The sequence below is a fragment of the Schistocerca piceifrons genome, chromosome 2 (genome assembly GCF_021461385.2).
Source record: "Schistocerca piceifrons isolate TAMUIC-IGC-003096 chromosome 2, iqSchPice1.1, whole genome shotgun sequence".
NCBI lineage: Eukaryota > Metazoa > Arthropoda > Insecta > Orthoptera > Acrididae > Schistocerca > Schistocerca piceifrons.
In genome coordinates, this window is record NC_060139.1 from 532,654,628 (window position 1) to 532,681,792 (window position 27,165).

Here is a 27,165-nt window from a genome sequence, read left to right on the forward strand (position 1 = left end):
TGATGCGTTTGAAATGTGGTGGTATAGAAGGAAATTAAAAATTAAGTATACCGATAATGTAACAGGAAATAAATAGGTGTAAAAACACGAAAAAGAGGGGGTCAGGATCTTACGACATATATTAAGAGATCATACCTTATCTTCCACAGTACATGAAGGAACTTTAGTGGCCAAAAACTGTAGGGGGTGACAGAGCCGGGGATGTATCGGGCAAATGCTGTTTTGAGAGAGTTTGACAGACAGGAGGAAGTAATGGGAGGCTGCAGCAAACTAGCCAGAAGACTGATTACACAAAAAACAAAACAAAAAAAAAAACGCAAAGAATTCTGACATTTCATTTAAACCCAATGATTTACACTATCATCTACAGAAACTGAAGTTATTGATACTAAGGACAAATGAAAAATTAAAACTCTTCTCCTTCGTTGTAGTAGTTTTTTCTTACTGTGCCACCATTATTACACTTCGGTAGCAGTAATCGGAACATGAAGAAAATAGCAAATATCCGATTACTGTATGGTATAAAACATTTAGCTATAGGCGGAGAAGGTACCTCACTTTTATGAGATTAAGAACATGCTACAACTCAGTGGCAGGTACAATAACGGAAATAGAGACTTAATAAGTGCTCTTCTAAAGGAAGTAGAAGAAAACTTTAACTCCTCGCTGCAGGAAGCTGATAAGAAACACAGGGATTGATCGATGAGAGGAATCGGAACAAAATAGGTCTCATGAACTTGTATTCGAAAATGCATGGTATACTTGCTAGAGACCATTTATTCAATCATACTTCGTTACAAAGACTGCGGTCTAGCACGCTCTGTACCATGCAGCCCCAGCTACAGTGCAAGGTGCCGGGGTTCAGAAGAGTTTGTATGTATTTAATTGTGGCGAATTTTGCATGATAACGAGACATGCACTCGATCCCCTCCTTACCTACCACCTAATTAATTACGCGCACAACGGTAGCAAAAGTAAATAATGGTGGACCCTGCTAGTTGGCGAAAAAAGGAGGGCACACTCACAATAATTAAATAAAATGCGTAATCTACTCAGAGAAAAGAAAGAAAAACGAGAGAACTTCATCATAATAGATAACGGGAAATGGGATTCTGCTTATATCTACGAAATGATATGCGGATTAAATATTAGAATGAGCTTTATTATAAATCAGAACATAAAGGCACATGGTTATCGTCACAAACAGTAGGTTAAATAATAGGGTATACTGAACTATTATGAGAATAAGAGTTGGCTCGAGAACATGGGGTTCCTACTCTCTGTAATGCAATACATTGACGATAATGACTGGGTGCCCTAATGAATCAAATATTACTCTCCCGACTATATTGCAGTATCGCGATTAGTAGTGAGAGCTCACACTGGATCACATGGAGAAACAAGCAAGGTGGACATGTGGCAAAGCGAGCGCGGGTGCTGTTGAGGACTTCAGTATAAAACTGATAGGTCCTACAATGTCAGAGCAGCAAAATACTTCACCAATCCTGAAATCTGTAGCAGGTCGTCGGTAGGCAGCGTTCTGATGATGTAGGAGCCGATTTCTGCTGTGCAGCAGCTCTGTTTCAACCCCTGGCCTCGAAGGCTGTACATTAAATCTAAGTTCTGCCGAAAAAGACTAAGTCGAAAGGCCGTCCGACTCTGATGGAGAGCAGATACCGAATTCCTGCGCCCACGCAACGCAAGAGTGAAGCCAACATGGCTCAACTCCCTACCATCCTCGAAAACCGCGAATCATCATTCAGTGCTCATTCCAAAATTTCCCCCACGCTGTCTCAGAACATCACTCGCGCCAATAGCGACTGTTCCCTTCAGTTTCGAGTAGGGCTCTATGATGTCAACTAGCCTCAGTTTAAGTTGACCAGTCATGCCTCTGCTATTCAGCTTAAGGCACTGAACTTGCCATTTGACCGGCTACGAAAACAACGTACCTAAGCCACCTGCTATCTGGCGCCAGACAGTCGCTCCCATCAGGGCACGGTCCACAAGTATTCTCAGAATTATGAGGACAATGCAATAAGTCGCTGCCAGTAGTCTTCGTTCCGGACGTGCCGGGAAGGTAAACATAGAAACTGCGGCGACATTCAAACGTCTCGCATGTCGTTTCGCCCTGCGTACAATAGGGGAAACTTGACTGACGTCAGTCGTTCCGCTAGGAGCTTAAGTCCATTGATGTATGACCTTCTGAGTATTCGCAGAAGTGCAGCCCCCAACCGGAAACGCAGTGTGTCGCGTCCTTCAGTGCTCCCCTCGCACCGGCCATCCAGGGAAGAAAACCAACATGCATAGGAATCAAGTGAAAAGTATTTTGATCTCTCAGTTCAAATACTCTCATCACAATAACCTTATTTGGCCTGTTACCACTGTGCTATGACATAAAACATTAATGGTTCAAATGGCTCTAAGCACTATGGGACTTAACATCTGAGGTAATCAGTCCCCTAGAACTTAGAACTTCTTAAACCTAACTAACCTAAGGACATCACACACATCCATGCCCGAGGCAGGTTTCGAACCTGCGAATACATAGAAAGAAGGATCCTTTATTGTATGATTATATAATAGCGGAACAAACAGTCGTAGCAATTACTTCTGTAAAGTATCTGGGAGTATGCGTGCGGAACGATTGGAAGTGGAATGATCATATAAAATTAATTGTTGGTAAGGCGGGTACCAGGTTGAGATTCATTGGGAGAGTCCTTAGAAGATGTAGTCCATCAACAAAGGAGGTGGCTTACAAAACACTCGTTTGACCTATACTTGAGTATTGCTCATCAGTGTGGGATTTGTACCAGATCGGGTTGACGGAGGAGATAGAGAAGATACAAAGAAGAGCGGCGCGTTTCGTCACAGGGTTATTTGGTAAACGTGATAGCGTTACGGAGATGTTTAGCAAACTCAGGTGGCAGACTCTGCAAGAGAGGCGCTCTGCATCGCGGTGTAGCTTGCTCGCCAGGTTTCGAGAGGGTGCGTTTCTGGCTGAGGTATCGAATATATTGCTTCCCCCTACCTATACCTCCCGAGGAGATCACGAATGTAAAATTAGAGAGATTCGAGCGCGCACGGAGGCTTTCAGACAGTCGTTCTTCCCGCGAACCATACGCGACTGGAACAGAAAAGGGAGGTAATGCGGAGTATAAATGTAGATGTAGATGTAGATTTAGATGAACCATAGCAGTCACGCGGTTCGGGAATGAAGGGCCTAGAGCCGCTCGGCCACATCAGCCAAAACATTAATAAAATTGATAAAAGAGGCGACATGCAAAAGAGGTCAAGGAACCTCTCATCAGTATGCATGGTTTCCTCTTAGAGGGCGGTCCTGTTCTTCACACATCATGCCCTAGCACCCTTTCCGCCATAGTCATTGGTAATTATGCTTCCGATTCACTTCTCTTGGTCACTCACCTTGTAGTGAATGTGATACAGCGCTATACACAATGGTTCTGTACTCGAATCGAGAGCTTGCTGACATGGTGTTTACTTAGGGATAGGCAACTAGCAATGGGCGGCGGGGAACAGCTTGGTTGTATCAGGTGACTTATGCCCCCTTCCCCCTTCCATAACAACTACAGCATTCAATGTTTACAATAGTTTTTCACCATTTGTCTGAGACAGGGTCATTTCAGGAAGAAGGAAATCGTGAAGGACCTACCTGAAATGTTCAGACCCCAGACTTGGACCAAAATGTGATAAACACTGTGGACGGCGACTATTCTGTCAGTACCAGACAGTTGTCCCGCCAGTACAGGGTAAGCAGAAAACCGTGTAGAACATTCTCCATGACAGCTGTTGCTACTCGTAGCACTTACAGCGTGCGCAGGACTTACTAGCTGCAGAATTTCCACAACGGGAGCAGTTTTGTCACTGGTTTCTTCATCAGGCGACCACGATTCTAGGTTTTCTGTCATCCATCCTGTTCACAGATGATGCCACCTTTACACGGAGTGTTATCTTCAACTTTCATAACGGTCATCTGTAGGATAGTATGCAGAACCCCCATAGTACGGTGACAGCGAGTCATCAGCATCAGTGCAGCCTGTATATGTGGGCAGGTATAATTGGCGACCATATCTTTGGACCAGTCGTCCTTCCACGTCACCTAACAGACCGGAACTATCGGCGTTTCTTGCGTCTGACATGGCCTCCCCTGCTGGGAGAAGTGCCATTGATGATTCGAAGGGTTATGTGGCTGCTAGATGATGGTACTCCAGCACACTTCACCATTAAAGTACAGACGTGTCTCAGTCGTATCTTCCCTGGTGGATGGATCGTGTTGCATTGCCAGTTGCATGGCCTGCTCGTTTAGCGGATCTCAAACCGCGTGATTTCCGATTACGTGGCCATCTCAAAAGTGTCGTGTATGAGGAGCCCATTCCAGATGTGGAGACCCTGGAGCAGCGTGTTCGTGCGCAACTGTTCGATTGCAGCTTGGCCGATGTGAACGTGTGAGAAAGAACAAGCTACTGCGCATACGCCTGCCTTGAGACACGTGGAAACCAGTTTCAGTACATACTTTAATGGCAGCTGCATGGTACAGCGCTTAAGAGACCGCAGTCACTGTAACAATGTGTGACTGAATATATCGCTTCTAACATGGAAACCATGCATTCCCGGACATAAATTCATTAGACGTGCACTGTGGAAAACATCACTTTGTATAAAGATCTTTTAGCAGAAGTATATAAAAAACGAGACACGGATTTGTGTGTTACATGCATCGAACCATGGGGAAGCGTGACCATATACAGGGTGAGTCACCTAACGCTACCGCTGGATATATTTCGTAAACCACATCAAATACTAACGAACCGATTCCACAGACCGAACGTGAGGAGAGGGGCTAGTATAATTGTTTAATGCAAACCATACAAAAATGCACGGAAGTATGTTTTTTAATACAAACCTACTTTTTTTTTTAAATGGAACCACGTTAGCTTTGTTAGCACATCTGAACGTATAAACAAATACGTAATCAGTGCCGTTTGTTGCACTGTAAAATGTTAATTACATCCGGAGATATTGTAACCTAAAGTTGATGCTTGAAACCTCCGACGTTCAGTTGCGTGTTGTAACAAACACGGGCAACGGTCGGCGAGCAGCATCTGCAGGGACATGTTTACGATGACGACCGTGTTTACGAGTGTGGCTGTAGTGCACTGTTGTGGTTTGGTCTAGCTGTCGCAGTGTCCGCATGTAGCGCTTGCTGCTATTGTTATTCTGCATTCGTCTCCGCACGCAGACCAACTGTAGTACACCGTGTTACCAGACGTCTGTGATAGTGCAGTGTTGTAGGAACTGTGACCATGGTGTATTCGAACTCTGAAAAGGCGGAGATGATACTCATCCATGGCGAGTGTCGACGAAATGCAGCTGAAGCCTGCAGGGTGTATGCAGAACGGTACCCGGACAGAGAGCATCCAACGTGCCGCACATTGCATAACATCTACCGCCAACTGTATGCAACAGGTATGGTCGTGAACGCAAATGGGTCCGTAACAGGCCCGTCACAGGAGAGGCGGGTGCAGTTGGTGTGTTCGCTGCTGTTGCCATGAACCCACACATGAGTACACGGGACATTGCGAGAGCCGGTGGACTGAGTCAAAGTAGTGTCATGCGCATACTGCATCGTCACCGCTTTCACCCGTTTCATGTGTCGCTACATCAGCAAATACATGGTGATGACTTTAATCATCGAGTGCAATTCTGTCAATGGGCATTAACAGAGAATGCGTTGCAGTTCTACCTGGTTACCGATGAAGCGGGTTTCACAAACCACGGGGCAGTGAATCTACGGAACATGCATTACTGGTCCGTGGACAATCCTCGCTGGCTCAGACAGGTAGAGCGACAGCGACCGTGGACTGTAAATGTATGGTGCGGAATCATTGGCGACCACCTCATTGGTCCTCACTTCATTGCAGGGGCCCAAACAGCTGCAACATACATCGCGTTTCTACAGAATGATCTGCCAACATCATCATCATCTTGGACAGTTTCCAGCCACTGGCTGGGTCTGTCGGGAACACAAGCCTCTCCATCGTGTTCTGTCTTTCCACCATTCCCCCTCTTCCACCTTCGTCCAGTTCTCTCCTCTTCTCGCTACACATTCCTTCACTCCCTTCACCCATCTATCTCTTGGTCTTCCCCTGGGCCTTTTCCCCTCCAGTTGCAGATCAAACATCCTCTTTGGAATTCTTCCCTCATCCATTCTCTTCATGTGTCCATACCACTGCAGTCTTGATTTTTCTATCCTGTCCTGTACTGGTTCCTCCTTTAGTCTTTCCCTCACATACACATTTCGCAATCTGTCTCGTCTTGTTACACCCAACCTGCTCCTCTGGAACTTCATTTCACTAGCTTGTATTCTACTTTTGTCGCTTTTATGCATTACCCATGTCTCACTTCCGTATGCCAATATGGGGACAAAGTAGGTCCGGTATATAATTCCCTTGGATTTCTGTGGCACCTCCTTGCTCCAAATAAGCCCCCTAATGCATTTGAAGAACTGCCCTGCTTTTCTGCACCTTTCATTTATTTCCATTGCATTTCCCCCCTTACTTTCAATCATGCTTCCCAGGTACTTGAAGTTCTCTACCACTTGTAGTTTTACCCTTCCACAAGTTATATCCACATTTGGCCTATTCTTCTTCCTTGTTGTGACAATTATTTCACTTTTCTTTGCAGAGAAATGCATTCCATATTGTGCTGCCGTTGCCTCCCATACATCTAACTGCTCTTGCACCTCCTTCTCGCAATTTCCCCATAACATCAGGTCATCGGCAAAAAGCACTGCTTTCATTTTATGGTCTCCAATTGCATCTGATACTTGCTGTAGGATTTCATCCATAACAATAATAAACAATAAAGGTGAAAGTGCACTTCCCTGTCGCAGCCCATTTTCCAGCTTGAACCATGCAGTACGTTCCCTTCCAACTTTCACACAACTCTCACTTCCCTCATACATTTTTCTGACATTTTGTGTTATCTCTTCATCTATCCCTTTTGCTTTCGGCACATCCCAGAGCTTGTCCCTATAGATACTGTCATATGCCTTCTCAATATCTAAAAAGGCCATGATTAAGTCCTTCCCGTACTCATAGTGCCTTTCCTGCAGTTGCTTTACCGCAAATATGAGGTCCGTTGTTGATCTTCCCGGTCTGAAACCATACTGCTCCTCTTGCAGTCTACTTTCAATACTGCTTCTTATTCTCTTCTCCAGGATCTTTTCATAGATTTTTCCACAGTGGCATAGCAGGGTAATTCCTCTGTAGTTCTCACATCTCCTTTTATCCCCTTTCTTGAAGATCGGGACTATAATTCCTTTCTTCCAATCCTCAGGAATTCTGCTCTCCTTCCACACCACCCTCAGCACTCTGTATAGCCACTGGGTTCCTACTTCTCCTGCTGCTCGTATCATATCCACTGTTACTTCGTCCCAACCTGGTGCCTTGCCCCCTTTCATCCTCTTTATGGCTTCTTCCACTTCATTCCAGGTTAGATCATCAATTTCCCCACTATTATAATCGTCTGCTGCCTTAGGCTCTCCATCGCTGTTAGTTACCCGCTTGGCGGCATTCAACAGATCTTCAAAGTACTCCTTCCAAATCTTTTTGAGCTCATGCATTTCCTCCACAACTCTTCCATTATTACCCATGATCCTCAGGCACTCGCTTCTGTCGTTCCTCTTATTTCTTACCATGGTGTAAAGTACTTTTTTGTTCCCTTCACTGTCCTCTTCTAACATTCTTGTCCATTTTTTCCATCCACTTCTTCCTCTCCGCCCTTACTATGGTCTGTGCCGCTTTCTTGCTTTCCTTATATTTTACCCTAGCTTCCTCTGTTCGGGTCTGGAACCATTCTCTGAAGGCTTTGTTCTTTCGAAGTACTGCCTCTTTACATATGTGGTTCCACCATGGGGTTTCCTTAATTCTCCTCTTTGTGCTAGTTCTTCCGCACACAGTCTCAGCTGCCTCAACTAGAGCCCTCTTAAAATCTCCCCATTCTTCTTCCACTGTTCTCTGATGTTCCTTTGGCAGCTTCTTCCTGATCAGTGTCTGGTACTGGGTCCTCCGTTCATCCTCTTTCAGCATCCATGTCTTCAACCTTTTCTCCTGTATGTCTGTTGCCCTCCTATCTTTTTTCTGTCTCAGGGTGGCTACCAACAGCCGATGGTCACTGTCTAAGACCTCAGACGGAATGACCTTAACATCTGTGAGGCTGCTCATCATCTGCCTATCCACTAGTACATAGTCTACTACTGAAGTTTGGGACCAGTCTCCACTGTACCAAGTTATTTTGTGGCTACTTCTCTTCTTGTACCAGGAATTTGCGATCGCCAGCCCATTCCTCTTGCAGAATTCCAGCAACAATTTTCCTTCTCCATTTCGGTTCCCCCAGCCCTCTGGTCCCATTATCTCCTCGAATCCTTTCCTGTCTGTGCCAACATGTGCATTGAGGTCCCCTATTATAATCTGATTACCTCCATTTAGCTGCTTTTGCATGTCATCTTCAAATTCCTCCTTCTCCTTTTTTGTACACCCCACCTGTGGGGCATATGATTGGATGATTTCAATGCTTTTTCCTTTCACTCGTACTCTGGCTTTTATCATTCGATCTTTGATACCTTCCACCTCCTCCTGCAGACCCTCTCTGACCACTATTGCCACTCCATTTCTTCCCCTCTCATTCCCTATCCAGTACAGTTTACATCCTTTACTTAGTGGTTTTTCACCAACTCCTCTCCACCTAGTCTCAGCAAGTCCCAAGATGTCCAATTTCCTCCTTTCCATCATTTCTACAATTTCTTCTAACTTCCCAGCTAGAGTCCTTACGTTTAAGGTGCCCAGTCGTAAACCATCTCGTAATCCTTTTCCATTGCTTGGTCGGTTTCCTTTAAATCTGTTCCGTGATCCGAGGCATGTTCCCTTTTTGAAAGCAGTTGATTTATCCACTACTGGCTTGCTAGGCCTATCGCAGCTTCACCAGAGCCCCGTTAGCCGTCACGTTTCAGGGTTCCCATAGGGCCTTCCCAGCTACCGTAGCGGTCCTGGGGCACACGAAGTCCCCGCTGTACATCGCCCCTATAGGCAGTCCCCTACTTTGTGCCGTTGCCCATCTCCCACGACTTGGACGAGGGGTTGGACTTATGGGAGATGATCTGCCAACGTTGCTCGAAAATGTCCCACTGGAAACGTGTCGACGTATGTGGTATCAGCATGATGGTGCACCTGCACATTCCGCAACTAACACTAGGCTGACCCTTGACAGAATGTTCGACGGGCGTTTCATAGGACGTGGAGGACGCATAAATTGGCCAGCCCGTTCTCCTGATCTTACACCTCTGGACTTCTTTCTGTCGGGTACGTTAAAGGAGAATGTGTACCGTGATGTGCCTACAACCCCAGAGGATATGAAACAACGTATTATGGCAGCCTGCGGCGACATTACACCAGATGTACTGCTGCGTGTACGACATTCATTACGTCAGAGATTGCAATTGTATGCAGCAAATGATGGCCACCACATTGAATATCTATTGGCCTGACATGTCGTGACAAACTCTATTCCACACCGTAATTGAAAACGGAAACCACGTGTGTACGTGTACCTCACCCCTCTTGGTAATGTACATGTGCGTCAGTGAAAAAGACCAATAAAAAGGTGTTAGCATGTGGACGTAATGCGCTGTTCCAGTCTCTTCTGTACCTAAGGTCCATCATCGTTCCCTTTGGATCCCTACGTAATTAGGTGCTCTCCGATACACACGATCGAACAGCGGAGGAGTGGTACTCAAGCGTCAACTTTAGGTTACAATATCTCCGGATGTAATTAGCATTTTACAATGCAACAAAGGTAGGTTTGTGTTAAAAAACATACTTCCGTGCATTTTTTTATGGTTTGTATTAACCAATTACACTAGCCCCTCTCCTCACGTTCGGTCTGTGGAATCGATTCGTCAGTATTTGATGTGGTTTACGAAATATATCCAGCGGTAATGTTAGGTGACTCACCCTGTATAACTGTATGATTGTCGTTCATCAATATTATTCATCAAAATGCAGGAAAGTATGGTGGTCGATACACACAGTATATTGGCCATGGTGGTTCTTGCTCATTCAAAACTATTACGGAGACTGAACTTCACGGCCCTAGTTGTACATTAAAAAATTTAGAATGTGTTGACCATATAAAAAGACGAGTGTGAGATAGATTTTTAAAATTGAAATATGAGCTGAAGTATAAAAATTTGATATGAAACTTTTAGGAGAAGCTAATAGACTCACAAAGATATTTATCCTTTATTATGTGTTCTATGGCAAAGTCATAGGGAACACAAAGGAAATGCGAAAAACGTGCTGAAACCTGTGTGGTCTATTTATTTTCACTATTTACTGACGACAAACTCGAATATAATTTGTGCGACATATAAGAAAGCAAAGATCGCATTAACCGTTCACAGAAACTCAGTTTACCTACTGCTGTATAAAATACAAGCAAACATTTATGTATTTAGCAGATGCAGACCTCCTGTGAAAATGACAGCACAGAAAAACTAAAAATCGTAGTGAGGGTTGCAACACAATGACGTGTGTAAATTGCCCAATACGATATTTATTTCCACAGCTGCTTGTCAGACGGCAGAGTATGATGATTGTTTATTTTTTGCTGTGGTAATTTACACAAACTAAGAACTGTGCAAAGGCTAGGATTTCAGCCCAGAGCATTCACACAATCATTGTTGAAGGAAGGAGATAAAAGGAAAACTAATGCACTTGATATTATTGGTAACAAATTTTAAAATCTAGTTAAGAAAGTGGAACGAACAAAGATACTTACTTGTTAATGAAGTTGACATAATGTTTACACTAGTTCACTCAGATATAAGAAGATCTTAAACAGACACTTCAAATCTTAGATTCATGTTCTCCATAATTTACGTTTTGGAGATGTTTTGTACCTCTTCCTCACAAACCAATAAAGTTATAGTAGTAAAATTTGACAATCAGCTACTCAATACACTAGCTCAAAATTATGACGAAGAATTTTCATTTAACACAATACTAAGGCATTTACTTGTTGAATTTTACAGGTTCCTGAAGAGCTACGAAAATTAAGAAAAAGCAGTTACCAAAATTACAAAGATACCCCTAACAACAGCAGCACCAGCTTCTTATTACTTTTAGTACACATTGATATGCAAAAACATACGTTTTATGAAAACGGTGCCCCACAGCTCGTAAGTTTTGGGAAAATTTCGTAAATCAACGGGCAAGTGTTCGTGTTAAAATTTCTAAATTCACAGCCGCTTTCGATCTTCATATCATCCTCAATTGTCTGAAAGCCAGTTGAAACAGTTAACATGGAATTTTAATACTGTCGTGCAAAGAACATAAAGGCCATTAGCATTACGTCCTCTCAGATGCGCATCTCACATCGCGCAGCAGTAAGCCAGAAAGTGACGAACATGCCTAGTTTAAGCAGTCTCTTTAGCAGATGTTTTTGCTTTTTACAAGTGTTCTTCAAATAAATCGCCGTCTTTGGTTCGCTTTCCTCGCAACATTATCTGTGTGTCCGTTCCAATGTAAATTGTTCCCATTTGTAATTCCCGACGATATAGTTGAATTCACAGCGAGATTTCTCTGAGTTAACGTGCAACCGACATTTTGCGAATTCCTTTTTGTGCTCATGTGAATAACTTCACAAATTTCATTATTTAGACTCAATTGCCACTTTTCAAACCAAACAGATTTTTTGTCTAAATCATTTTGCAACTGGTTTTGGTTATCAGATTTATTTAAAGACGTTAAATGACAACATCATCTGCAAAAGTTAACAGGGCTGCTCAGATAGTCTCCTAAATCATTTATATAGATCAGGAACAACAGTGTCTACAGCACTTCTTGGGGAAAGCACAGATGTTCCTTCTATTTTTATCGAAGACTTTTCATCATTTACTGTGAACTGTCACCTTTCTGACATGAAATAACGAGTTCAGTCACACAACTAAGACGATACTCTGTAGCCTCGCAATTTGATTATAAATCACTTGTGAGGGACTCTGTTCAAAGCGTTCTGGAAATGTAAAAATATGGAGTGAATTTGATATCCTATGTCGATAGCACACATTGCCTCTTGAGGGCTTCAGGAGTGGCATTAAAATTCAAGGAGAAAAGATATCAATGGGAGCATTCGCTGATGACATTGCTAGCCTGAGTGAAACTGAAGATGAAGTACATGATCTGTTGAATGTAATGAACAGTCTAATGAGTGCACAATTTGGACTGAGAGTAAGTCCAAGAAAGACGAAAGTAATGATAAGTAGTAGAAATGATAACAGCGAGAAATTTAATGTTAAGCTTGATGGTCACGAAGTAGATGAAGTTAAGAAATTCTGCTGCCTAGGGAGCGAAATAAGCAGTGACGGATGGAGCAAGGAGGTCATCGAAACCAGACAAGCACTGGAAAAAAAGGCAAGCTTGGACAAAGTCTACTAGTATCAAACATAGGCCTCAATCTGAGAAAGAAATTTCTGAGAATGTACATTTGGAGCGCAGCATTGTATGGTAGTGAAACATGGACTGAGGGAAAACCGGAACAGAAAAGAATCAAAGCATTTGAGATGTGGTGCTACAGACGGATGTTGAAAATTAGGTGGACTGATAAGGTAAAAAATGAGGAGGTTCCGCGCAGAACTGGAGAGGAAATAATATGTCGAAAGCACTGACAAGCAGAAAGGACAAGATGATAGACCATATGTTAGGACATCAGGGAACAGCTTCCATGCTAATAGAGGGAGGCGCAGAGGATAAATACTGTAAATGAAGACAGAGATTGAAATGCATCACCATGTAACCGAAGACGTACGTTGCTAGTGCTACTCTGAGATGAAGACGTCGGCACAGAAGACGCCGCATCAAACCAGTCAGAAGACTGACGAAAAATAAATAAATATATATGTGAAGAATAAAAAATAAAATTGAAAAAATCCTATTTCTTTTACTGAGTATTGGTGTGACCTGTGTAATTTTCCAGTCCTTACATAAGAGTCTTTGGACTTGTGAGCAGTTGTATGTAACTGCTAAGTACGGAGCTATTGTGTCACTGTACTCTGAAAGGTACCAAACTGGTATACACTCTGGACTAGTGATCTTGCCTTTATTATTCCTTTAGTAGTTTATGGGCTACATCTGTTCCACTAAAGCAGTACGCACTTTTGAGCGTGGAGATGTCTCTGTCTTGTATTTTTCTAGCATGCAGCGAGATACTTTCGAAACTTCTAGAAAAAGGCTACGGACCCTGGGATCGATATACAGAAGGCTGTAAGCGATCAAATGGATGGGTGTGTGTTTACAGCGTGTCTGTTTTACGAAACTCACGTCACATCAGCATCTTCTACAGTCCATGACTCTTTGGAGTAACTAATTGTGTTTTCTTATACATCACATCCTCCCACAATGAACCATAGACCTTGCCGTTGGTGGAGAGGCTTGATTGCTTCAGAGACACAGATAGCCGTACCATAGGTGCAATCACAATGGAGGGGTATCTGTTGAGAGGCCAGAAGAACGTGTGGTTCCTGAAGAGGGGCAGCAGGCTTTTCAGTAGTTGCAGGGGCAACAGGCTGTATGATTGACTGATCTGGCCTTGTAACAGTAATCAAAACGGCCTTGCTGTGCTGGTACTGCGAACGGCTGAAAGCAAGGGGAAACTACAGAAGTAATTATTCCCGAGGGCATGCAGCTTCACTGTATGGTTAAATGAGGATGGCGTCCTCTTGGGTAAAATATTCCGGAGGTAAAATAGTCCCCCATTCGAATCTCCGTGCGGGGACTACTCAGGAGGAAGTTTTTATCAGGAGAAAGAAAACTGGCGTTCTACAGATCGGAGCGTGGAATGTCAGATCCCTTAATCGCCCAGGTAGGTTAGAAAATTTAAAAAGGGAAATGGATAGGTTAAAGTTAAATATAGTGGGAATTAGTGAAGTTCGGTGGCAGGAGGAATAAGACTTTTGGTCAGGTGAATATACATTTATAAATACAAAATCAAATAGGGGTAATGCAGGAGTAGGTTTAATAATGAATAGGAAAATAGGAATGCAGGTAAGCTACTACAAACAGCATAGTGAACGCATTATTGTGGCCAAAATAGATACGAAGCCCACAGTAGTACAAGTTTATATGCCAACTACCTCTGCAGATGATGAAGAGATTGATCAAATGTATGATGAGATGAAAGAAATTAATCAGATAGTGAAGGAAGACGAAAATTTAATAGTCATATGGGTGACTGGAACTCGATAGTAGGAAAAGGAATAGAAGGAAACGTAGTAGGTGAATATGGAATGGGAGTAAGGAATGAAAGAGGAAGCCGCCTGGTAGAATTTTGCACAGAGCATAACTCAATCATAGCTGACACTTGGTTCAAGAATCATAAAAGAAGGTTGCATACATGGAAGAAGCCTGGAGATACTGGAAGGTCTCAGATAGATTATATAAAAGTAAGACAGAGATTCAGGAACCAGATTTTAAATTGTAAGACATTTCTAGGTGCAGATGTGGCCTCTGACCACAATCTATCGGTAATGAACTGTAGATTAAAACTGAAGAAACTGCAAAAAGGTGGGAATTTGAGGAGATGGGACCTGGATAAACTGAAAGAACCAAAGGTTGTAGAGAGCTTCAGGGAGGGCATTAGGGAACGATTGACAAGAATGGGGGAAAGCAATACAGTAGAAGAAGAATGGGTAGCTTTGAGGGATGAAGTAGTGAAGGCAGCAGAGGATCAAGTAGGGAAAAAGACGAGGGCTACCAGAAATCCTTGGGTAACAGAAGAAACATTGAATTTAATTGATGAAAGGAGGAAATATAAAAATGCAGTAAATGAAGCAGGCAAAGAGGAATACAAACGTCTCAAAAATGAGATCGACAGGAAATGCAAAATGAATAAGCAGGGATGGCTAGAGGGCAAATGTAAGGATGTAGAGGCTTATCTCACGAGGGGTAAGATAGATACTGCCTACAGGAAGATTAAAGAGACCTTTGGAGAAAAGATAAGCACTTGCATGAATATCAAGAGCTCAGATGGAAACCCAATTCTACGCAAAGAAGGGAAAGCAAAAAGGTGGAAGGAGTGTATAGAGTGTCTATACAATGGCGATGATCTTGAAGACAATGTTATAGAAATGGAAAAGAATGTAGATGAAGATGAAATAGGAGACATGATACTGCGTGAAGGGTTTGACAGAGCACTGACGAATCTAAGTCGAAACAAGGTCCTCGGAGTAGACAGCATTCCATTAAAACTACGGACAGCCTTGGGAGAGGCAGGCGTAACAAAATTCTACCATCTAGGGAGCAAGATGTATGCGGCAGGCGAAATACCCTCAGACTTCAAGAAGAATATAGTAATTCCAATCCCAAAGAAATCAGGTGTTGACAAATGTGAAAATTACCGAACTATCAGTTTAATAAGCCACGGCTGCAAAATACTAACAGGAATTCTTTACACACGAATTGAAAAACTGGTAGAAGCCAACCTCGGGGAAGATCAGCTTGGATTTCGTAGAAATTTGGGAACACGTGAGGCAATACTGACCCTACGACTTGTCTTAGAAAATAGATTAAGGAAAGGCAAACCTACGTTTCTAGCATTTGTAGACTTACAGAAAGCTTTTGACAATGTTGAATGGTATAGTCTCTTTCAAATTCTGAAGGTGGCAGGGGTAAACTACAGGGAGCGAAAGGCTATTTACAATTTGTACAGAAAGCAGATGGCAGTTATAAGAGTCGAAGGACATGAAGGGGAAGCAGTGGTTGGGAAGGGAGTGAGACAGGGTTGTAGCCTCTCTCCGATGCTATTCAATCTGTATATTGAGCAAGCAGTAAAGGAAACGAAAGAAAAGTTCGGAGTAGGTATTAAAATCCATGGAGAAGAAATAAAAACTTTGAGGTTCGCCGATGACATTGTAATTCTGTCAGAGACAGCAATGGACCTCGAAGAGCAGCTGAACGGAATGGACAGTGTCTTGAAAGGAGGATTTAAGATTAACATCAACAAAAGCAAAACGAGGATAATGTAATGTAGAAGAATTAAATCGGGTGATGTTGCGCGAATTAGATTAGGCAATGAGACACTTAAAGTAGTAAATGAGTTTTGCTATTTGGGGAGCAAAATAACTGATGATGGTCGAAATAGAGAGGATATAAGATGTAGACTGTCAATAACAAGGAAACGTTTCTGAAGAAGACACATTTGTTGACATCGAGTATAGATTTAAGCGTCAGAAAGCCGATTCTGAAAGGATTTGTATGGAGTGTAGCCATATATGGAAGTGAAACGTGGACGATAAATAGTTTAGACAAGAAGAGAGTAGAAGGTTTCGAAATGTGATGCTATAGAAGAATGCTGAAGATTGGATTGGTACATCACATATCTGATGCGGAGGTATTGAATAGAATTGGAGAGAAGAGAAATTTGCAGCACGACTTGACTAGAAGAAGGGATCAATTGGTTGGGCATATTCTGAGGCATCAAGGGATCATCATTTTAGTGTTGGAGGGCAGCGTGGAGAGTAATAATCGTAGAGGGAGAGTAAGAGATGAATACACTAAACAGATTCAGAAGGGTGTAGGTTCCAGTAGGTACTGGGAGATGCAGAAGCTTGCACAGGATAGAGTAGCATGGAGAGCTGCATCAAACCAGTCTCTGGACTGAGGATGACAACAACAACAACAACAACATCACGGATATTATTTTGAAAGATTAGTAAACAGTCCAGTAATTCTGCAGGTTTGTGCGTAATTTTTATATAGTGACGCACATATGCCCCAGAAAACTTCATATAATGTGGTAAATATTGGTTTGTGATACGTCAACGCCATCTTCAAATGCTATGTGAAAACATGTGTCATATTTCATGTTTTCATTCTCAGAAGAATAAACATGTTTTGGTACTGATTTCTTATAATTTTCTTCCGTAATTGCAATCCTGATAAAATCATTCTAATATTAAAAATGTAACTGGGAAAAGCCTACATTCACACGAAAACCTGGATCTAGGTAGGCTCATGGGACACATCTGTCCCACACAACCGACTGTCTTTTTTTCTTTTTTTTGGAAAATGTTTGTTATTTACAACAGAGGAATACATGTTTTGACCTTTCATTTATCAAATATATGCTGAATAAATTTTAACCATGTAAGGATTTAGCCAATTCAGGTGGTTTGACATACTAACGATACCTACAGCTAAGTTCCTCATATTAGCAATAGTTATTTATTTGTATTCTGGAAGAATCACACTGAAGAATGTACTACATTTCGAGCTTCAGCACAGTTTCCCCAATCTTTGGGAATTTGCTTCCTTTTAAATTTGGCACAGTCTTTTCCTTGCTTCTGTACTTACAATGAAGTGTAATTATTGATAATTTATGTAATCCGTATTAGAATCTTTTGAACAAATTGTAGTAGTAATGATCTTTGAAAGTAATTTAGTCTTGTGACTGAAGCACAATCATATCCTTTTGCTTTTACCCTAGAGAAAATTTGATAGGCAGTAATTTTGCCCATTTTGAGAAGCACTGCTCTACAGGAAATGTGTTCAATAGGAGGACTGCATCGCCGTGTCGCTCTGCACAGGCTGACCCCGCTATCCGTGATGTTGCTCCAGTGGAGGGCACGTACGTCTGAGCGTGGTGGCTGGCCTGGGGGGGGTCGGTTCTCGGCGGCGTGGCGCGGTGCGGTCCGGCGCAGGTCGCGTCGGAGGTGGCGCCTCTAGGCGGCTGCGGCGGCGGCGGCGGCGGCGGCGGCGTCGGTGGCGGCGTCGCCACAGTGCGGACAGCGCGCGCCGCGGCGGGTCGCCACGGCAGTGCCAGGGGCAGCTCGCAGGCACGGGCCACGCCGCGCCGCTGCCGCCGCCGCCGCCTCCGGCGCCCGCCGCACGCTGGCGTCTCCGCGACGGGCCTCGCTGCCGCCAGCCTGCTCCCACACATGCAGCCTCTCTATGCTGATTGCCTACATAAGGTCAGTTCGTTCATCCACTGCGCACGACGTTTTTCCACGGCAGACGATCTTTTGCGAACCGATGCACAGATCAGCTTCAGCAGTATCCGTTAATACGCTGAAGCTGAACTGCTTCCCCCAAAGTACAGTCAAAATACGTTGATGATTTCTTCCTTTACCAACATAATAATTTTTATTACGATGACAGGTCTTCCGATACCTTTATCTTTCGCTTTCATTTATAGATATAACAAATTCCTCCCTGTTGTGAGGTCATTTGGTAAACATGAGTTTTTGTAAAATAATTGTTGGTACCAGTCACGATTTTCAGTAACAGCAACGACGCAATTGGAATGTCATCTTCAAAACACGTTAAGCAGATTTCTTTTTGCGTTCAGTAGAAATGCACAGATGTCATTTGTTGAACAAATAATCACTGTTTGACGCAGAAAGACCTCTAAATCCGACGTAACCGTTACGAAAACTTGTCCTACTTATTCAGATACATGAATATTTTATCTTATTAAACATCTGATAAGAATTCGAGGAAAAATATCTCTATCCAGGTTATAACAAGATTTCCTACACTTTTCGAGACTGTGACGAGCACTATAACGAAATAACTAAAAAACTTTTGTAGGGTTGTATAGTCTGCATACGTTCTCTTCTAGTTACACCTCTACCAATATGACAATGTATCGACTAAGGCCTTATTTTCACAAAGAGTTATTTGGTCGCTGTTCGACTATTTGGTCATTCCGACAATGCTTAATCACTATAAAAACGTCTAACGAGCGATGGAAGTGCAACGCTACGTGAACACTTCATGGTGCAATGCGAAAGGTTTGCAACAGAAATGCCGTACGAGAACAGAAGTACTAGGAGAGCATCCGAAAGCATTTGTTGTATTTCTGTTTAATAGCAAGCAGCATTGAGAGTATCATCCGGCTGGTCCCGGCGGAGGTTCGAGTCCTCCCTCGGGCATGGGTGTGTGTGTTTGTCCTTAGAATAATTTAGGTTAAATATGTGTAAGCTTAGGGACTGATGACCTCATCAGTTAAGTCCCATTAGATTTCACACACATTTGAACATATTTGTCAGTATCATCCTCCGTGGCGCGCTGCGTTGTTTATTTGGAGATCACTCTATCACCATGAGAAACCTACACATTGTTTTCATTGTCCACTACTGAAAATTATCTAAGTTTAGTATTAGAATATTGGAAGAACGTCGTCATTAGTTTAGAATACTTCTTCCACTGAGCTGCCGTTTTTAACGTTCAAGGTAGTTTCTTAGGGGTGATTTTGCCCTTCACGAAAAGTTTTACGTTATTTGCTTCTCGTATAAGGTAACTAACAGACCCACGCCACCAAATTCTCTGCTGACTGTCCTATAGCGTCTCTCATAAACGTTGTGTAAACGACACGAATAAGAAGAGTCAGTGCAGAATCGTTTAGCCAATATCAGCATTGGTGACAGCAATAGTTTTATATTACTTACGCAGATAAGTTATCTCTGTTGGCGTATTTTCCAATTTCAGTCGTGGACATTAACATCCCTTATGATATTTACATGTAAAGGTATATATATTGTAGTACATATCACGTTACGTGCAGCTAAAAACCCGCAACACAATTTCTTACATAACGGAATCGCGTGTATGTGGCATTATGAAAGCGGGAGGTGCTCATCGCATCGCTCGTACCAATACATCGGGACGGGGCGACCGCTAGGTTAATCTGTCCATTCACGGCGAGCCATCGACTGAGTCGTGGTCGCGAACACATTGCTGGCGCTCGCAAAGCGGCGTGCAGTGCACGTGGTGGCAGGCACCCCGCACTTGCTGTTCCTCTGTGGAACGTGGCGCGCCACACCACTATCGCAAACAGTGGTGAACTGAATCACATTAGGTAATATTTAAAATTCAGTCATAACTTCATCAGAGTCATTTCCTTATTGTACAATATAACCTAAATATACAAGACGTCGTTACGTGATTGTGGGTGGCCAAGGAAATATAACATGGCCAGTATGTCAAATACCGCTACTACTAAACAGGTTAAAATAATTCATCATAAAATTTTATACTGATATTCAGTAGCACGAACGTGTAAACACGATTGTAGGTATCACAAAATTGCTTTGCAGTTGCCCAATGTGATGTTGCGTCGTCGTGCGTAGGTTTTACTTATAATATTTCATTACCTGCAGGTTTTTTGAACACCACGTAACAATTCAGAAAGCAAACAATCGCAAACGAAGTTTTACGTTCTTCGCTGTGCATGAAATTCCTTCATTGACTGATGATACTAATTTCCGTCTTTAGATGGCAGGTCAGACTCTGTAAACCTATCATACGATAGGTAAATCAGGGTGGCGACTGTGATAAACTTCTGACATACCTGTCGTCAGTAGCATTCATTAAAAATCCGCTAAACGGTACAGAACTTCACTGTATTTCTTTTAAAAAATCTTAAATCACGCAAAATATAGTAAAGTAGCTTCTTTCTCTGTCTTCTCAGGTTGTAAAAATAATATGTATCACTTAACAAAAATAATCATAGCCGTCTTAATAAACCATTACATTATTTTCGTTTAGTGCATATCTTAACGTAAATAAACATCACCAGCTCTTGCACAACTTAAAATTTTATTGTTTTCGAAGTTAATCTGACAGAGTCTCAATTTCATCCCGATAACTACTATAATAAAATTCCATTAACATAAAGTTATAAACTAACGATAAAAGCAGGAACAATACGTGATCGTTTCTCAAAGAGACGATGGCCTTCGGCGTCTTATCAGTTGCGGCCATATATTTGAAAGCGCCTTCGAAGGCGTCATAAATTCTTCCTGTGATCAGCGATTACACGAAAAGAGAAAAACAATTTTCTGTGGTCGTTTCAGGTACACATATATAATGCAAAACATAATAAAAACTTGAACAAAATGCGTCGAACGTACATCAGGTAGGCGGTTGTCACAAATAAATTAGTGACACTACACCATTTCAGTGTAAAATAAAAGTGTTAAACCACAATTCGTTCTTGAAATGACATTTTCCACATCGAAAGAAGATAATTGTTACCATTGGCCGTTTTAGGCTATTATGTCACTTTTAAGAAGTAGTTGACTTGCAGTTCACTTAAGTACCCAGCCACCAGCGGATGGTGGGTAAGTATCATTCTGGTACTTGGAGAACTTAGTCAAATACATGTTGGAAAATAATATAACAGTCGAAACTGGCTAATAGTCGGCCACAAAGAGTAACTTACGCTGAAGTTGGAATATGTTGCTTCAGAGGTTTGGAGGACCGTGGTACCTGCTCGGAGATGAATACTCTTTGCATTACTCGTCGCGTCGTTAGAATTTCAGAGGTGCGGTTACGACAGACCAACTTAAAATACAGTACCACTGCTGTGAAGTGTCGTTACATCAGTTTATAGGAGTCATATGCACCAAAAACGCCGCAAAGAACTAATTTTATTTTTATGAGATAGTGTGCTTGCATGATGTTATGTATTATACAGGGTGGTTGGAAATTCCCTTTACAGACTTCTAGGACTTTTAGAGGGGAGTGAGTAGATCGTATTTTGAATACGAACTCATGTCCGGAAACGTCATCCAACGAGACTACAGAGCGTCAGAGTTATAGGCGCGGGCGTCTGTAAATGTACGTATATACACGGAGTGATTCCGTGATGATGTTACAGACTTTCTAGGATGATGGAGAACGATAAATGTATTAATTTGAAGTAAGGATCCCTGTACCGGAAACGAACGAATCGAAAGTTATAAACGAAAACCGTTCTGATACCTCTGACAGTTGAATACATGTACCGATTCTTGTGTTGTTCAGAGTGTAGGGTTGGTAGCTTTCAGTGGTGTTAGTGTGGACAAAAAGGAAAAAAAAATGTCCAATAAACGTAGGATCTAAAGTGCATACCTTAATAGCTATGAACACTTGCTCAATAGAGGAGATGTGTTTCACATTAGCGAAGATGAACGAATGGTCATAGCTCCTCAGTTATCTATATAGAGCCCACGTTTACTGGACATTTTTTCTCGTTTTTGTCCACACTACCACCACTGAAAGTTACCAGCCCTACACTCTTTGCAGCACAAGAATCGGTACATGTATTCAACTGTCAGAGGTATCAGAACGGTTTTCTTTTATAACTATCGACTCGTTCGTTTCCGGTACAGGGATCCTTACTTCAAATTAATACATTTATCGTTCTCCATCATCCTAGAACGTCTGTAACATCATCACGGTATCACCCCGTGTATACGTACATTTACAGACGCCCGCGATTATAACTTTGACGCTCTGTAGTCTCGTTGAATGACGTTTCCGGACATGTGTTCATATTCAAAATATGATGTACTCACTCCCTTCTACAAGTCCGAGAAATCTGTAACGGGAATTTCCGACCATCCTGTATACACGTGTTCTCCAGCTTGGTTTTGTTTGGACAGATTAAGTCCCCGCAAAGTTATGGACTGAAGAAGGACTGCAATTCCTTTTTTCGACCTGAACTGATACAACTGATAGAACGCTAAGTATCGAAACGTACCCAGGAGAAACCACTAAACACCTTACACCGAGTTCTGAGAAGGAGCGACACATCAGCACATATCTAATATGGCACGAGCAGCAAATAAAATATGTGTGCTGCAGGCTGATCTCCTTTCGGTCAATTTAAATCCTTTCCTGACACATTACTACAAGAAAAAAGGCTTAACGTCGAAAACATCTAAGCGATTTGCCAAAATGAATTGTCACTGCACTTACATTCTCACGTAGTCCTGGCCGCCAGCAGCGACAGACATACGGAGCAACAGAGCTGAGACCCACTCACTGCTGGCTGCCAAGAACCCACAGTAGCTCTAAAAACTCGGCAGCTGAAGGTAAGTAAAATTCCCACAGTCTTAAGCGCTGCTGCTCATCGCGGCATCAGCGTCACGTAGCGCTCGCGGCATTCTCTTTATGCGAAAATACGGACAAATGAAACCCAAATAAGCATTTTCATCAGTAAATATCGATTTCTTTCCTCATCACTCTCTCACCGAACATCAGAGGGGTTTTATGATACCTTGATCCACTGAGAAACATTAGTCAGCTGGATCAGCATTGATCGATTAGTATTCGAAACTATCTAAAGAAGAGGATCGCTTGTAAGAGAGGCCGAACACGATATTTAAAAAAAAAAAAAAAAAAAAACATGCACACAACTCCACAGAGCTTCTGTTGTAAAGTATTATTCCTTTAGTGCAAGTGAGGTTTCAGCTAGCAATCGTTTCATTCTGTTCCTAAGATCTCATTTGAAACCATTTGGTCAGTACACCAATCCACCAGCGTTAAAATTTCAGGCTGTTAACGCTAAATGGTCTCTTCTGATTCATGTAACTCTTGAATAGTCTTTAAGAAACAGACTGGCCTTCCTTCAGGTCTACATGGCAAAAATATGAACGACTGTATCAAAGGCGGGTCCCACTGTGGCAGACAGTAAAATAAGTATTGCATCACAGTAGTTCTAAATACACCCTAGCTTCAAACATTGTAGCATCAAGTAGGAGAGGAAAGAGAGCAAATAGTAAAATTTTACTTATTGTGCATACAGATTACAGTGGGATGAATGCATGATTAAACCTGTATCTTTCGTATATTCATCTTCTGTGGGAAACGAGACGGCTTTTCGGTATGTGAGGATTGATGGTACCAACTTCAGCCGTGTGTTTTTAAAATTCATTTATTCATTGCGACAGGTTTCGGTGCTACAATGAACCGTCAGCAGGACCCCAATTGGCATCGATTGATAATTGGTTTTGAATAAAGAAATTTTAAAATACGCGGCTGAATATGGTACCATGAATACTCACATTCAATCTGCTGGCGATTTTGGAGCATACTGGGTGCGAATTTTGGTATAGAGTGCCGTCACCTTATCCAACAGCAATAGGTCTAATAATGCTCAGCCTAGAGACGAAAGAGTGCGTGTCAGAACAAATACATCATTTTGTGCTCTATGCCACGCTTCATCAGTCGTACTGGTTCGCGAATAGTGGCCTCACCAGTATTCTGGCAGCCCATGACCAGATATTTCCAATTGCCGAGAGATTTGGACAGCTTACTGGGAATGACAAAAGTCGAATACACTCTGTATCGCGAGAGTACAGACAACACGCAAACTTTCGTTATATTTGTGAAAGATAACATCTCAGACACGTCAGAGATATAGCACAGAGTCGACAGGTCAGAAATATGACGGCTGTTGTCTAGATTATCGGATATTTGAGCCAGAGGTCATCATGTTGTGTACTGGATGCACCCCAAACTCCTACGCCAGGTGCTAGGCTCTTACCACGAAGAAAAATGTTGTGCGTTAACTTTCGTCTTTCTCCGACTTCTCAAAAGGATGCGACGACCGTGATGTTGAACGTAGGACCGGGACTCGTCTAAACAGAAGACGTCGTAGATCTCCTGGTACCAGCGTTGTTGTTGAGCTCATTTTACTGTTTGTGTGTCTCTCTCTCTTCTCCTGAGATAATGGCCGCCATGCTAACACCACATGGTGCTCCAGAATTCGCACACTGTCCGTGTGCTACCCGCTTCTGTGGCTGAAGTCGCTAACGCATGCCTGTGCGATGGCGCTAGACCAGAGAGTGAGCTGGTTCGAATCCTGGTGGTGGGAAAACTTTTCACTGCCAATATTTGACCGACAAGGGGAGGAGAGGTGGTGGCGTAACGTTCCTGACAAACAGACTTTGCGCCATTGTCCTGATTTAAATATAAAACCTCTCCGTAGTGTCTCATGAAGTGAGGGCATATGACACTGTTGATGCTGACCCACCGTCGGATGGGGACGTTAAGCTTGGCGGCCACTTTGATGGTATTAGCGGGGAGTAGGCTATGTGTCGGCACCAAGTTTCACCCACTCCCTTCTCTCATCATCATCATCATCATCATCATCAACATGCAACACAAACATGACATTACACTCCACATAAACACACAATACATATAAGTAGTATTAAACAAAACTGTAATTGAGCATGTTGCAAATAAACAAACAAACGAAAAAACCGTCCATGTGCTGCGAACGAGCCCATTTCTTAGCTCATGGTACGACACGTCTCTGTAAGTTCCTGCAAAGGCGAGTGAAAAACTTGTCTGTCCTCTATGGCGCTAGGCGCGTGGGTCATTGACATCACACACAGACTTGAGTACGTCTCTCGTGAACAAAAAATGGTTCAAATGACTCTAAGCACTATGGGACTTAACATCTCAGGTCATGATTCCCCAGCCTTAGAACTACTTAAACCTAATTAATTTAAGGACATCACACACATCCACGCCCGAGGGAGGATTCGAACCTGCGGCCGTGGCAGCATCGCGGTTCCGGACTGAAACGCCTAGAACCGCTCGACCACAGCGGCTGGCTCTTGTGAGCCAATCGATTCCATATTGGCGTTACAGTTATGATACCCTCACCTACGCGAGCAGCAGTATCGAGGAAAAATGAACTACAGTCTGGATAGGCCAATAGCGACACTTGACAGACATGTTCTTCTTCCATGAAGCACGACACGGTTTTTTTGCAAACAAAACATTCAAACTCATTTTTGAATGAATGACCAGCAGCATAATTTTTCACATATCGAAAATATATATGTCGTTTCTCCTGTCTACGTTATGAGGTTGCGCTGTAAACGCTAACCATTCGCATATCCAAGCATGATGTTGAAGCTTTAATGGCCAACAGTTTACTTTGCAATCATAAAAATGCGATTTCAGGATCCGTTTTTAATCCACCGAACCGATCCACTGTGTAAATGCACTTTAGCAACGGTACCTCTAATGTATATGCGTTATCGGACGCAGTTAGTCCACTGAAGGATAAGAGTCTGCAGACGGACCTTAGACTTTCATTTCGACTCATATTTCGCTTATTAATACTTTCTCAATGATATTTCTTTGACTGTAATAACGGGATAGAAAAATTTCTGACAACATAAGTGAGCAGATTTGAGAGTTTCGTGAAATTACAGCAGTCTGTTCTTTCACAAAATGTTCTTCAACAGCGCAAAGTTGCTAACAGTGAACGTGGATGTAAAGAGCTGCTTAAACACTACAGAATCATTTCCTTGATGACAATCACGCACGTGTTTACATGTGGCAACAATGTATAATTAAATAACATGACCGTCATTCATCTCCTTGTATTTGTTGTTTGTGGTTAAGCGTTTACCTACTGTTTTATCGTTATGTCAAATACGAGCAGAGATGTTTAAGTTTCAGTTGAAAAAACACGTAATTCCCTCTAGTTGTTCTATTTGTGTAAAATGGAGGCAGGTGACCTTTCTCCTTCAGCTGTCTGAAGGCAGGAGCAGAAGGCGCCACATAAACACGTAAATGTGATGTTTGTTTTTCACTTTATACTATCACAAATCCGTTAGCTTCAGTAATGCTGTGGAAAATAATCAAATTTAATTCACCGCTTTCCAGTTTTGTCACGTTTCAGAGGCGACACTTCGCTTTACCCATCCTTTAGGTAAACAGTTGTTAATTTGACGCCAAATTCCTTTCATTGAACGCCCGTAGCTTATGACACACAAATTTTTGATAGTCAACAACAGCTGTTGTGATATAAATTTCGTATGCGTCATTTTATATCTCCACAATGTCCCCTGCTCTGAAAATAAATCGCCATTTAGCAAACATGCCGCTGGCTTGCCTACATAAAAAGACTGAGAGGAAAATAACACCGTTACGTACGATCTTACGGATATACTAGCATCCACGCTCGCAACATTGTACAATCTCTTACGTCAGTAATATTTCTTCCTGCGCCGTTGCAGTTGTTTCATCTCAGGCATGGTGACAACAAACGACAAAAGAACCTTTCTCTCATATTTCATTGTCCTGTGGATTTAAAAATTTTTATTTACTTATTTTTATTTTATTTATTTATTTATTTATTTATTTTTTCACTAGGCCAATTTGTGGCCTACATGGTCTCAATTATTTCACGTGAACTGCTTCACACCAACTTGACATTCCCTCTATTTATTTCCTGGATGGTCTGTGATAAAATGATATTACCCTTTCGTTCTCCACGTGCACTATTGCTTCGCTGGCAGTG

At 42.4% G+C, this 27,165-nt stretch overlaps 1 protein-coding gene across 1 annotated transcript in view; it reads right to left on the reverse strand.

The window, feature by feature from the left end:
* Window positions 1-27,165, reverse strand: part of LOC124775552 (translation initiation factor IF-2-like) — a 57,828-nt gene that overhangs the window by 19,946 nt on the left and 10,717 nt on the right. The window contains exon 2 of the mRNA XM_047250382.1: window positions 17,663-17,925. Within this exon, the coding sequence (XP_047106338.1) occupies window positions 17,663-17,925 (263 nt within the window). The remainder of the gene's footprint in view (window positions 1-17,662; window positions 17,926-27,165) is intronic.